The 13,204-nt window shown below is 48.7% G+C and overlaps 6 protein-coding genes across 6 annotated transcripts; 4 read left to right on the top strand and 2 right to left on the bottom strand.

The window, feature by feature from the left end:
- Nucleotides 1–623: 623 nt before the first annotated feature.
- Nucleotides 624–1,698, top strand: ACHE_10499S (40S ribosomal protein eS10; the record flags this gene model as incomplete). Its single annotated transcript, XM_043279952.1, has 5 exons — nucleotides 624–632; nucleotides 961–974; nucleotides 1,051–1,100; nucleotides 1,224–1,384; nucleotides 1,444–1,698. The coding sequence occupies 5 exons, from the start codon at nucleotides 624–626 to the stop codon at nucleotides 1,696–1,698; spliced, it is 489 nt and encodes a 162-aa protein (XP_043131619.1).
- Nucleotides 1,699–1,923: 225 nt separating this feature from the next.
- On the bottom strand, nucleotides 1,924–3,215 carry ACHE_10500A (M20 family metallo-hydrolase; the record flags this gene model as incomplete). Its single annotated transcript, XM_043279965.1, has 2 exons — nucleotides 1,924–2,869; nucleotides 2,920–3,215. The coding sequence occupies 2 exons, from the start codon at nucleotides 3,213–3,215 to the stop codon at nucleotides 1,924–1,926; spliced, it is 1,242 nt and encodes a 413-aa protein (XP_043131620.1).
- Nucleotides 3,216–4,401: 1,186 nt separating this feature from the next.
- On the top strand, nucleotides 4,402–5,437 carry HNT1 (HIT family protein; the record flags this gene model as incomplete). Its single annotated transcript, XM_043279976.1, has 6 exons — nucleotides 4,402–4,444; nucleotides 4,561–4,643; nucleotides 4,820–4,888; nucleotides 5,080–5,172; nucleotides 5,240–5,254; nucleotides 5,330–5,437. The coding sequence occupies 6 exons, from the start codon at nucleotides 4,402–4,404 to the stop codon at nucleotides 5,435–5,437; spliced, it is 411 nt and encodes a 136-aa protein (XP_043131621.1).
- A 226-nt stretch (nucleotides 5,438–5,663) lies between these two features.
- On the bottom strand, nucleotides 5,664–7,372 carry ACHE_10502A (CRAL-TRIO domain-containing protein; the record flags this gene model as incomplete). The annotated part of the gene is made up of 3 exons (XM_043279987.1): nucleotides 5,664–6,212; nucleotides 6,267–6,308; nucleotides 6,362–7,372. The coding sequence occupies 3 exons, from the start codon at nucleotides 7,370–7,372 to the stop codon at nucleotides 5,664–5,666; spliced, it is 1,602 nt and encodes a 533-aa protein (XP_043131622.1).
- A 340-nt stretch (nucleotides 7,373–7,712) lies between these two features.
- DAM1 (DASH complex subunit DAM1) lies at nucleotides 7,713–8,526 on the top strand (the record flags this gene model as incomplete). Its single annotated transcript, XM_043279998.1, has 4 exons — nucleotides 7,713–8,030; nucleotides 8,102–8,159; nucleotides 8,219–8,273; nucleotides 8,331–8,526. 4 exons carry the CDS (start codon nucleotides 7,713–7,715, stop codon nucleotides 8,524–8,526), a joined length of 627 nt encoding a protein of 208 aa, XP_043131623.1.
- A 1,127-nt stretch (nucleotides 8,527–9,653) lies between these two features.
- On the top strand, nucleotides 9,654–11,463 carry ACHE_10504S (putative ubiquitin C-terminal hydrolase Ubp8; the record flags this gene model as incomplete). Its single annotated transcript, XM_043280009.1, has 7 exons — nucleotides 9,654–9,705; nucleotides 9,767–10,003; nucleotides 10,067–10,174; nucleotides 10,227–10,549; nucleotides 10,610–11,029; nucleotides 11,083–11,286; nucleotides 11,347–11,463. 7 exons carry the CDS (start codon nucleotides 9,654–9,656, stop codon nucleotides 11,461–11,463), a joined length of 1,461 nt encoding a protein of 486 aa, XP_043131624.1.
- Nucleotides 11,464–13,204: the final 1,741 nt, after the last annotated feature.

The raw sequence follows: 13,204 nt of genomic DNA on the forward strand, positions 1-13,204 counted from the left end.
GTATTTCGAATCACATCCCAACAATCCTCATCAACAAATGTATGATGATAGGATTGAAGAAATGGATTCAAAAATTCACATGCGTAGATACCAGAGCATTTCCAAGTCCATCTTTTAACTAAACAGTTGAAAAATGGGCATTTGACTGGTCTCCTTGGTCCATGTTGTTGACGCCGTGAGTATTGAATCTGTAACTGATTAGCAAGCACTTTAAAAGCAATTAGAAAGTACTCAACAGTACCTCATGAACAAGCTGCTCCATTTCATTCTGTGATCGCCCTCTAGATGCAACAACATATGAATATCCATGAATATGACTTGTCGGATACTCTGGTAAGTCATCAATATATTCAATTTTTGATGTCTGGAGAGAATGGCTTTTTGAATTTGTGAGTTGTACAGGAATGCCCTATTTCCGCATTGAGCCGTTAGCAATCAGTTAACAAATACTCAATTAAAATAAATACCTCGACATTGGGATCAGTCTCTGGACTTGATGAAGTAAAATCTTCTAAATTGAAGATTTCAGGCTGAGGATCCATAGTAATGAGAAGATCAACGTATACTTTGAAATCACATACAACTGTAACATAAGAAGAAAATTGAAATTGAAATTCAGAGTAATGGGTATTGTATTTGAATAAATCGCGTGTCACGTCCTCGCTGATTAATGGTCTTGGCGGTCATAAGTGTCACGCGTCCACGTTTTTGAGGTGGCGTGATCTGTGGACACTCAGGATGCGGAGACTTCGATAAGGCTCAGCTGAGTCAACTTTTTTATGCCCAATAATTCAGGCAATAAAGGACAAGTCATGTGATAGGGCGCCAACCCTAGCAAGCGCTCCGAAACGGGAAGATCGCACTTTTCTCGAGAGGTTCCCGCTCCACTCTGATCATTCCTATCATTTAAACAAACCACTTTTCCTCGCGTTGTCTGAGCGATTCCCCGAATAGCGCTAGGAACTCGCGACAATGTAAGTATACCTATGTCGTTGTCCCAATGCTTGAAATTGAAAAAAAAAAAAAAGGAAATAACTGACAATCCTCAAGGCTTATCCCTAAGGACGACCGCAAGAAGATCCACGAGTACCTCTTCCGCGGTATGTGAACGACCGACGAATCCTCAATCGTTCGAAGTTGCTTCGATGGTTTATAAATTGTTATATGCCTGGACAACTTGAGCCGATCAAACCTAACAAAAGATAATCGCTGACTTGGAATAGAGGGTGTGCTCGTGGCCAAGAAGGACTTCAACCTTCCCAAGCATGGCGACATTGACACCAAGAACCTCTACGTGATCAAGGCCTGCCAGTCGCTCAACTCCCGCGGCTACGTCAAGACCCAGTTCTCGTGGCAGTACTACTACTACACCCTCACCCCCGAGGTATGTTTCGCCATCTTCGCATCATAACACAAGCGAACAGAAGCCTGACAATATCCCAGGGTCTTGACTACCTCCGTGAGTGGCTCCACCTCCCCGCTGAGGTTGTCCCCGCCACCCACATCAAGCAGCAGCGCTCTCACGCTCCCCCCCGCGGCATGCTCGGTGGTGAGGAGCGCGAGCGCCGTCCCCGCGCTCCCCGTGAGGGTGGCTACCGCCGCCGCGAGGAAGGTGGTAAGGAGGGTGGTGCCCCCGGCGAGTTCAACCCTAGCTTCCGTGGTGGCTTCGGCCGTGGCCGTGGTGCGCCCGCTTCTTAAGAAGGTGTTGTCCGCTCCTAGGTCTCCTTCATGGGATTAATGGTGGATGGTACAGATGCAGTTTGAGTAGGCTTTGAAAGAGGTTCGAAACGAACTGCATTGTTGTACATCTACTATTTTCTGAATAAAAAAGGGAATATTTCAAAAATTTAACATCGTGTTATGAGTAGCTATGTAATTACAGTATCCCGTCATGACATGATACCACCCACTACCTGTAAAAGATCATGTTGGTGCGAACCTCTTGCGATCATATCGAATAACTGCTTGCAGTATCACAGATGTACCCGTCGCACAATCCTCAGCAGAACAAAACTCCTCCGGATGATGACTGAGACCGTCCCTACACGGGACAAAGATCATGCTCGTCGGGGCCCTCTTCGAAGTAAACACACTGTCATGACCAGCACCGCTCATAATCGTGCGCACCAGCGACTTTGGCTCTAGCGTTTCAGCATCAGCAATGACCGCTTCAGCAGACTGCTGCACACAGTCGATACAGCTCTCATGGAATTTGACTGCCGGTGAATCAAAATCCAGAGTCCATTCGACACGGCACGGTTTCCCAATTCCCTTTCCTTCCTCTGCAGCAATGGCATCGAATTCCTTTCTCAGTTCTACTTCGACTGCTTGAACCATATCGGTCTCAGGTCCGCGAATATCAAGCGTGAAGCTGACCAGCCCAGGGACGGTGTTCACGCTGCCGGGCTTCGCTTCTACGATGCCAACGCTGGCAAGACAACTCTTTGCTGCTGCGACTTCGCGAGCACGTACCATCATACGCGCGAAAGCGTATAGGGCATCTGCGCGGTGTTCAAACGATGTCGTTCCCGTGTGGGTGTCTCTGCCCACTATGTTAAGCCGAAACCAGCGGTACGCTTGCACTGCTGTCACGACGCCGATTCGCTGGCCTGCGGAGACAAGATGAGGGCCCTGTTCGATGTGTAGCTCGAAGTGTGCGGCCATTGGTGTTTCTTTGTATGAACATGGCACGGTACCGAGGTAGTTTATCTTCTCGAGGGCTGATTTCATGGTCTCAGGGGCTGAGGAGGCTGTTGGGAGTGAGGCGACTGTGGGCACTTCTTTAAGGTCATGGGCTCGAGAAAGTGGGATGCATTCTGCCCATACGCCGGAAGAGATCATACTTATGGGGAAACGGGCGCCTTCTTCACTGTAAGACGTTAGTGATGGCAGTTGTCTTTAATGGTGAGTAGGGCTTACTTTGTCCAATTCACAACACCAATGCCTCCCTCTGTTTCTAGGCCCATCTCGTCAATGACCTTCAGAGTCTCGATGCCGGACAAAACACCCAGTATACCGTCATATCGACCGCCTGTTGGTTGCGTGTCTAGATGGCTACCGATGAATGTTGGAGAGACGTCCTTTCTTCGACCAGGCCGGACAGCGAAGATGTTGCCCATTTCATCCACGATGACGTTGCATTTCAACGCCTTTGTTGTCTCGATGAACCAATCTCGCACCTGCTTGTCCTCCTGGGATAAGGAAAGGCGTTGCATGCCCGTGTCTGTCGATCCACTATAAAATCATGTATTAGCCCGGTGCATATCATGACACAATTCCAACAGCGTGTGATACGACGATGAAATGCTGAATACTCACTCTCCCCATCGAATTCCATATCCCCATTGACAACTATGGTGAAGGTCCTTGGCCAACCGCTCCTTATTAGCCTTCAAGGCCGATACCTCTGCCTCAGACAACTCCGTCGATAACATGGCTAGCTTTCGAGAGACGGAGAACGTCCGGTATTGCTGGATAGCACTCTTTGTAGGTTGGGATAGCGACCTAAATGGTATTCTTTTTGATGTCCTAACTGTACGAGACAGAGACATCATGTTGATTCGAAGCGCGGTGTCCTGATAACGCTGTCTTATATAGGTCCTGGCAGTCGGGGTTGACCTGGGGTTTTTGGAGACAGTTGCCGAATCAGGAAGCTCTAGTGAGACTGGAGATAAGCGTTAAAGCGGGGTCAGTGCCCATGCATGCTCCTTTAGCCGATGTCGAGAGATTGGAGGTTCATTTCAAAGTAGAAGGTACAGTCGGTTGTCAATTCGGGGGTTTTTATTAATCATGCACGTCAATTGGAGGGCAGAATACTGAATGTCATAGAATTGGTCGTATACTCCGCAAAATAGTGTCAATATAGCCTAGCCATGGCCATGGCTCGGGCTCGAACGCATGTCTTCGGGAGGGCGTGTGCCGTACATTCGGGACACGGGCATCGGCCTGCAAAGTACACGCACTATTGACTTCAAAAAGATGGATTTTTGGTGATAAGATTTGGGGAAAAAAAGAGAGAACAATAAAATAAAGATCCAAATGACCGAGAAGCAAAAATAAAATGGCAGAAATCGACTACTATGTCGATGGAAGGATTCCAAAGATTGTGGAGAGGAGTATTTTGGGCAAGCCACGGCCATCTCTGGTAAAAGGCAAGAAATGGGTTCTGAGCTAGCCTGTCCCACTCCTCACAAGTTATGTTTTACAATGACCTACATACCAATTTTAGCAAAAACATCGCGCGTTCGAATCCCTTCATCTCCGTCATTTTCATTTTTCCTTCCAGCCGCCAGCGACCCCGCATCGTTCCGGATAACCTCACAACTGTCTGTTCTGCTGTCTGTACATAATAACTGTTGTCCATCCTTGTGTTATTCTATCTAGTTATCCGCACAACACAAAATGTCTTCTTCTGCCGCGTGTATCTTCTGCAAGATCATCAAGGGTATATAGTTCCATTTCTCCCTTGTCGACTTGTTGCTACTTGAGCTCGTCGCCTTGAAGACAGCTATTCCGGCAGCTTTCAATGGACGCAATTCGCTAAGTTTGTGTCAATGACAGGTGACATCCCTTCATTCAAGCTCTACGACAGCGAGAAAGTCTTTGCTTTCCTTGACATCGGCCCTCTGAGCCGTGGCCACGCGGTGAGTTCTCCTTCCCCCGCACCGCACCGACGCTTGATTGAACGCATATTGTACACTGATCGAGCAGCGAGGAAGCTCCGTGATGGGCTTCCCTGCATGTCAATCAATCTATCGTCTTCAATTCCGTACCTGGAGTAGGAGAAGCAATGGCTAACGATCTGCAATCATCCCAACAGCTCGTAATCCCCAAGTTCCACGGCAAGAAGCTTACCGATATCCCTGACGAGGACCTCCTTGAGATTCTGGTATGTTGATATGTCAAATCAAGCAGTGACAGAACCGGGGAATATTTAGTTTTATATAATCTTCCGGCTGGCGTCAATCCTCGGGGACCTTGGGTGATATGATGCAGCTGGGCCAGATTCCCCTCACATGGTTATGCAAGTATGCTTGGTTGGTGGTGGACAGATGATGCTAACGGATGTCTTTTTAATAGCCCGTCGCAAAGAAGATCGCCCAGGCTAGCGGTGCCGAGGACTTCAATATCCTGCAGAACAACGGCCGCATTGCCCACCAGGTTGTTGACCATGTAAGGCTCTATCAATATGCAGCACCTGGCAGACAGAACAGATGCTAACATACATTGCTTCATATAGGTCCACTTCCACATGGTATGTCCCTCATGACGCCTTCACGCCGAATACCGTCCACTCCTGAGCCACATAACCTATTAACCACCGGAACAGATCCCTAAACCCAACGAGACAGAGGGTCTTGGTGTAGGCTGGCCCTCCCAGCCCGCAGACATGGACAAGCTCAAGGCCCTCCACGAGGAGCTCAAGGCTAAGATGTAAAGACATTACGCTCCCGACAAAGAATACCCAAAATAATGAGATGAGATGAAACGAAATCAAATGTGCACTTCACCAGAATGTGCGTCTTCAAGCAGGATATGCAGTAGAATCGAACGTATAGTGTGAATTTACCAACAAAATGCAATTATCTAGATCTAGAATGCTTAAGTCACCATGCACACATTTAGACAATCTACCTCATCACACCATGCATGTCAATTCTTCCTTAAGCGCCAGGGTAGAAGTCAACCTTTCCATCGCCCTTGATCACATTGGTTCGGTCATACAATGACCGAGACCGGATGTAGGGATCAAGCACCCAGTAGTGCTCCCGCAACCGGTTGATGAGACCGTTTCTCCGCTCCTCAGCTAGGCTAATAGCATCCTTGTCCTTGCTGGCGCTGGCGGAGAGCCAGGAAACAGTGGCGTCCTGAATCTCCTTGGCCATCTCCTGTCTCTCGGCGATCAGGGCGTCGCGCTTGGCTATGTCTTCCATCGCCTTGTTCTCGTCGGGTTGGGGCTCGACGTATTTGTAGTCCCAGTTCTCGTCGCCTTCGAGTTCCTTTACGATGCGGTCCCGGGGAATGAATTTCTCGAGATCGTTGGCGTTCTTGGTGAAGTGGACTTTGCCGGCAACCACAGGGTCGAGCCAGCCCTTGATGATGCTCCAGACCCCAGAGAAGAGCCAGGGAGCCTTGTGGACGAGAACTGCGCCCAGGGACTCGGGGTAGTTTGCTTCGAAGCATTTGATCATGAACTTGACGGGGGCATAGTCCTGAAAATCGATCATTAGCGATTGAACTAACTTTTTGACAAGCACCCGACTTACCATATTTGCCAAAGAAAAGTTGCTCATGTCAAAGACGATGGTCTAGTTTTTGTTAGAGCTCCGTCTTGACCATCTTTACAATGATGATTACTTACCGCTGTCTCAACCGGAGGAGGCAACATCATACGGGTCGTCTCGATCACGTAGACAGTGAAACGCTCCAAGGACTCTTCGCTCTGCTCGCCTGCCTTATGCATTCGCACTCTAACAACGCAGATAGGCCGGCCATTCTTATCCACGCCGTGCAGATAGCTTTTACCCAGACGCATCTGGTCCAGGAAATCCTGACCCTTCTTCTTCTCCGCAGGGTCGGCACTCTGTGACTGCTTCTGAGCAAGGGCCTCGCCGTTTCTCATTATATCATCATCGACCTTGATCTCCTTGCTCCTCCAGCGTATTGTCGAGATGAACATGATGAAGGCCTTGTTGACGTTCCACTTCCGTGCCCGCAGGAATCGCAGGAACAGGGAGTCGGGGTTATCGTGCTTCACCATGTTCCAGAAGGTTATCCGGATCTCCTCCGCCGACATGTCGGCAAGCGCTTGCTGGAACTCCTTCGACTGTCCATGCTTATCGTCATCGGCGGCAACGTTGAGGGAAGAAACGCTCGATTGTTCTGTCTCGCGGGACTTGACACCAAACGTCTTGAGGGCCAACTGCCAGAATTCCTGCAATTTGGCTTCTTGTTCGTGGGTGAGGTTACCCACGGTCCCAGGGGGCTGCTCGACAGGCATGTTCTGTAGGAGATCAACGATTCCAAGGAAGGGTTCTTGCGACTGGTCCGGTGGGGATTTTTCGGAATTGGATGGTTGTAGCGAATCCTTTTCGGGGTCAAAGTATATCCAGGATCCTCCGCCGATGAGAAGAACAGTGAAAGCGAAAGCCCAGAAGGATTGCGAAGCCCGTTTCGGTGCTCTGACAAAGGGTAATGGAAAAGTGGAGAAGGGTCGTGTGGGCGGAGTGCGCCGGGTTGGGGAACGCTTCAGGGGTCTAGACGGACTAGAGAGACTAGGGAATTGAGCACGTCGAGGTACAGATGATGACGAACGAATGGTATTGGCCGAAAATTTGACGAGACGGCGGCGTGGGAATAAGCAATTGTGCATCTGCCGCTGCTCTGAAAATGCAAGGGAAGTTGTTTGCGTGAGAGGATGGGAGAGGCGATAGGAGGGAAAACAGATGTAATTGACTAAATAGGAATGGTCAATTCTCTCAATAGCGTTAATAACAAGGCTGGACAATAAACCGAGAGATCCGCTTTCTTTACCTGGCGAGTTAGCAGGCTGCTGTCTATATTTGTATGGGTCGAGATGAAGCCGGAGATCTCGGTCAGGTGAGCGTCGGCGGATAAAGGCGGGGGATCTTCCACCAAAACAAACCGGTCAACAACCGTTTTTCTTCCCGCAGACACTCATACACCATACCAATTAGAAACGAGCAGAGAAGATGGATCCAAGTACGTCCCGTTCATCCTCGCGCCAACGACTTCCCTCTAGGCCCACGACACCTCTGCGCCCAAGCTCCCGGTCATCATTTCGCGAAGCCCATGGCTACGGAGGTAGCATCAGCAATGCAGGATACTCGCAGCCTGCTATCAATGCCCTGGAACCCCAATTCGCGGAATTGGCAGACTCAATGGCGGATCTTGAGGCAAACTTTATGCACCTGCAGCTGTTACACGAGAGTTTATCACGGTTCAGTGAGAGCTTCGCCAGTTTTCTCTACGGATTGAATATGAACGCATTTTGTGTGGACTTTCCAGAGGTACAATTACTCAGGCCTAGACTTTCCCAGGTGTCTAAAGTGGTAAAACACTAACTCGTGGTTTTGTTCAGGCTCCTATTCCTGATTCCTTCCGAAGAGCAAAGCAAACAGAGGCTGAAAAAGAGAGGGGTACGGTCAATTTGCACCATTTCCGAGTACAAGGACTGCAATTGCTAACGCTCACGCAGAGGCTGAAGCTGAAGAAGCCCGACCGACGGTGAACGATGGAGAAACGACGTTTATGTGAGTAGGAGACTCAGAGGTCGTGCAAGATCATTGCTAACAAAGGGGTAACAACAGGACAACGGACACCTCCTTCCTCGAAAACCCCCCTACCACAGTCTCTTCGAAACCGACTCCCAAATATTCCGTTCCTCGCACAAGAGGCTCTTCTACTCGTGGAACTACTCGTGAGACAGCTGGTGGTCGCTATACTACACGAGGCACGAGCCGAGCTCGTCCCAGTGCGTTGCCTCGAGGAAGGGGAATGCGTTGAACGCATGCGATTCGCCATTGCAATAGCATGAAGCAATTGATTGGAATGAGAGTACGAATGGGATATCATAGCAAGGGAATAGCGTCCATCGAGCGTATATCGCATGGTCTGGTCTATCCAGTTACCAATGTACATCCGCACGGTCATTGGCAGCTTGAAACGAGACATGAAGGATGACAAAGAACGTTTCGTTGCTAGGCCATGATCACTCCTATCGTCTGATGCGGAGGACTACAATCGTCTGGCACAGAATGAAGGCACGCGACTTCAATTTCCCCATGAAATATAGCGTTTTGTGGTGAAGAGGTATTGATAGGAATGGGATATGGCGATTGCAATCTCCCTTGGTGGCGTCACGATGGGAGTCGCATACGTCTACAGTAGCTGTTAGCACTCATATTAGAATGTACCATGAGTTATATGTCTCCAATTATTTTCTTAACTAGTTGAGCGCAGTTAAGTACTTTTCTGAATAATATCTGACTATCCCTACGGGGTCGCGGATCAAACCCCGTCCCGAATCCTTATCACCTTCGAAACCCGGGATCGCTCTTTTCTTGTCCCATCGCAACGAGTGAAAAGCTGAGGGCCACTGGCTTTTCGCAACACCAGAGACCATACAATAATCTACGATACTCCAGGGAAATATCGTCCGGTTGATTGGAGCTGTCTATACGTTCCGTTGCCACGCGCATCGCTCGTCGCCAGCCTTGTGACCTCTCCGCGGTGCTCGTCCCGGTCTCCGACGCCGAACATCCCCAAAGTGGCCATTGAATGGCGTTGATATTCACTCTCTACGACCAGCGGTTTCTATTATTGAAGTGGATGCCTTTTGAATAAATTGGGGAACAATGTGGTTGTGAATTGCACAAATTGTTTTTCAGCTCCTGCGCTTTGTCTGGTTTATGGGTTAATTCCCTGCCGCCGTCGCTATTGCCTTCCTTCGTTCCAAAAAGAGGCTCTGGACCATTTACAGAGGTTACTTGAGCCGCTGACGATCCTTCTTTTACCTACATTCTCTTTCGTCTACCTTGGCCGGTGCAACTTGCGAGTTACGATTCACCCGCGGACTATACATCGACTGCCGCCCCGTGATCACTCGACATTTCTGATATTCGACATTCACAATGGCTAGTATCAACTCAGTATCTCTCCTGTCGGAGGCGGCGTTTGGCTGCGGTATGCGACTTTTTGAAGACTCCTTGGACCTCCCATTTGCCTCATGCTGACCTACGCAAAGAGCATCTTGCTACCGTCATGAAAAGTGGACAGACTGCTGGACAGTTCAAAGAATCATTCATTAAGGCGAACAGGGCGTTAGCTCCACTGGGAGACTCTCCAGCAGCTTTGCTTCCCTCGAAATCTCGTTTCCAGTCTTCCGCTCTCCTTAGACCCAGGTACATTTGCTTGTCGTGCTCTGAGCCTTGCTTGAGTAACGAACGGCGCGCGCACACAGAGAAGACCGGGCATCAGTTTTGTATGCACCCATGCGTCTGTTTTTGACGCAGGTAACCCGTTTGCTAATGGACTATTCGATCAGATATGGACTCAAGAGCGCGAAACGTGTATTGTCAAGGTTGTGATGACTTTGTCTACGACCATGAATTGGAACGGCTACGGTCTCCAGCGCCAGAGGTGTCGCTCAAAGGTTCGAGATCCGTTCTAAATCTCTTTAATTCTGCTTACTGACATTCAAATAGCCTCCAAGCGCAAGATCGAAAACTCAGCAGACGAGCTCTTTGTAAGGAGTAACGCTAGCAAGCGTCCCTGTGCAAGACAAGGCGTTAGGGGCCTTTGGAATCTCGGGCAGTCTTGCTTTATGAATGTCATCTTGCAAGCCTTGCTGCATGACCCCATCCTCCATGCCCACTTTCTAGGAAATGGTCACCAGACCCAAGAGTGTACTATTGCCGACTGTGTTGGGTGTTCAGTTGCTGAGGCTTTTACGGAATTCAACACCACCGACAAACCCGAATCATTCGTGATTTTGAACTTATTAGCCGCAACTTGGCGAGGAAGCGATGTCAGTTGTTGCGCCGTCTCTTTTTGATATCGATGGCTCGAATGCTGACTGGCTTCTTAGGCATTGGCTGGATATCGTCAACAAGATGCACATGAATTCTATCAGTTCCTCGTCGACAAGTTACATTCAAGTGATGATGATCATGTGGATGACTACGAATGTCCGTGCTTCTTCCACAAGACGTTCCACGGCAAATTGCGAAGCACAGTTACTTGCGACAAATGCGGCAACGTCACCCAAACCGAAGACCCCATGGTCGATCTAAGCCTTGACGTACAAGTGCAGGCGAAGAAACGCGCCATGGGCAGTGGCATCGGTCCCTCATCCACCGCGACTCTGAAGGGCTGCTTAGATAGTTTCACATCACCTGAACATCTCATGGCCGATGCGTATAACTGCGATCAGTGCGGCACTCCTCAGAAAGCAACGAAACAGCTGCGAATCAAGAAGTTACCAGCTATACTATGCTTACAGTTGAAGGTGATTTTCTCTTTAATTCTTCTCAAGGCGCCAAATTGGCTAACCTGATGCAGCGCTACGAGCATACATTCGCCGTCTCTGAGAAAGTCGAAGGACGAATTGATTTTCCTCTATCACTCAACATGCTCCCATACACCACAAATCCGGACGTACGAGTCGACAGAAGCAAATACGTCTACGATCTATCGACGGCTGTGGTTCATAAAGGAAAGCTGGACGCAGGACACTACTACGCCTACTGCCGGCAGGGTGACCAGGTTAGTCGACATCTCTGCTTACTTCTCTGACTTGCGTAAGCTAACTCTATGAATTACTAGTGGGTGCTCTTCAACGACGACCGTGTGACTGTTGCATCCGAAGCCGAAGTCCTCAACGCAGATGCGTACCTTCTGTTCTACAACCTCCGAACATTGGCGGCCACTGCAGGATCATAATCATAGTCACAGTAATCATTGTTCGGGAGATCTATGAGGTTCACTTCTACTTTGCTTTTTATTTTATCATTACAGATACCATTGATTGCGGGCAAGGAGGGAAGGGGTTCGTTTCTCAATATTCAGAATTTTGCATATTCGGTATCAGTTCACTTGGAGTCAACTTGGTGAAATTGGAAAAGGGGGACATGTCGTTTTTTTTTTCTTGTGATAGTTTTGTTTTTTTTCTATGGATAGACCATCAGTATATCAGCCAACGCTTGGTTTGGTTTGGGGCTTCTTCTACATAGATGGATTCGAATGGTGGTTGAACGGGTGCGCTTGCAATAAGATAGATTCAGCTACAGTAATAAACTACAACACTCGCGCAGCAGTTGAGTATGGCTACGTTTAACGCGAGTCCGTGCCGATCTGGACTAGGACTGGGAGTACGCGTCAAACGTGGATCCTCGGGGACACTATGGCATGTTGCTGTATTAGGAGAGGGCGTTGCAAGTCTGTCGTAAGGAGAATGATGCGGCATTGCTCGCCATGATTTTCCCACTCGCATTAGCAATTCCCAGCGACGATGTCGAACCAGTATCGGAAACGGCGAAAGATACCAAAGTTAACAGATAAATCAAAACATATTTGTCTTTCCCTCATTTCAAACGTAGCGAGAAATAAAAAAGGAAAAGGATAGCAAAAAAAGAGGAGGGGATATTTGATTCGACATATTGCTGACACCATCGATCAAATTGTCCACGCCGGTATCCTGGAATTATGATTCATATTTCCACCCCTCCGTCAATTTTTCCCTAATCCTTTTTTGATATTTGCCTTTTATTCCATCCACCCCATCGGGAAAACTCAGGTAAATCGGATCCCCTTTTTTTCCTCCCATGGTTGATACCAAGCGCCGAGCACGTAACGGAAATCGTGAAACACGAACGGATCGAGAAAAGAGACGAGCAGGAATGGATTTAACGGTACTGTAGTGCGAGAAAAAAGACATGGTTAGAATATCTGGACGGTCCCGGGTGCACTTTTCGTGTTTCTGTTGTCGTTTGGGAATGCGTGTAGAGATATCGTGTGAAAACGAACCTTGTTGAAACCGATGTCCTGAGCCTTCTCACGGAAGCACTGACGGCAGATGTTCATCTGTGAATCGCCCCTGTCAGCCAAATTGTCCACATGTATTGTATCATGTCATGTCTATCCAAAACATAATATTTCAAAGGTTGTAAATATTCCATACCCCGTACTTGCGGATGAGACCACCGCGGTTCGAGCAGACACGGCTGAATTCAGAGTATCCATATTAGCATCTTTGTCTTTTCGGTCGCCCATTTTTCGCCTTCCTGTCATCTTTATTCTCGGGGGTTTATTTGGTCACACACCATCCACGGGATCCCTTGCCGTACCTAAACAAATAGAAAAAAAATCATGTCAGCATCAAATTCTCAAACCATCTCATCGCCATATGTCCAATACCCAACACCTTCAAAGGGGCACAACAGCAAAAGGGGAAGCCTTACTTGCGGGGCCGGCTGTACCACACGGACTCGTGAGTCATCTTGAAAAATCGGAGGCGAGGAAAAGACCTGAGTGAGGTTTGACGGTGGTTATGCGGCGGGTGGTGATGATGGTCGTCGTCGCGGTCGTTCGCTGGGCGATTGGGGAGGATTGGGCGGAGGTCGAAAAGGTTAGGGTTCAATTTGCGAAAATTGCGGTTTGTGTGCTTTTCCCGACGCCGAGGTGG

The sequence above is a fragment of the Aspergillus chevalieri genome, chromosome 1, assembly GCF_016861735.1.
Source record: "Aspergillus chevalieri M1 DNA, chromosome 1, nearly complete sequence".
Taxonomy (NCBI): domain Eukaryota; kingdom Fungi; phylum Ascomycota; class Eurotiomycetes; order Eurotiales; family Aspergillaceae; genus Aspergillus; species Aspergillus chevalieri.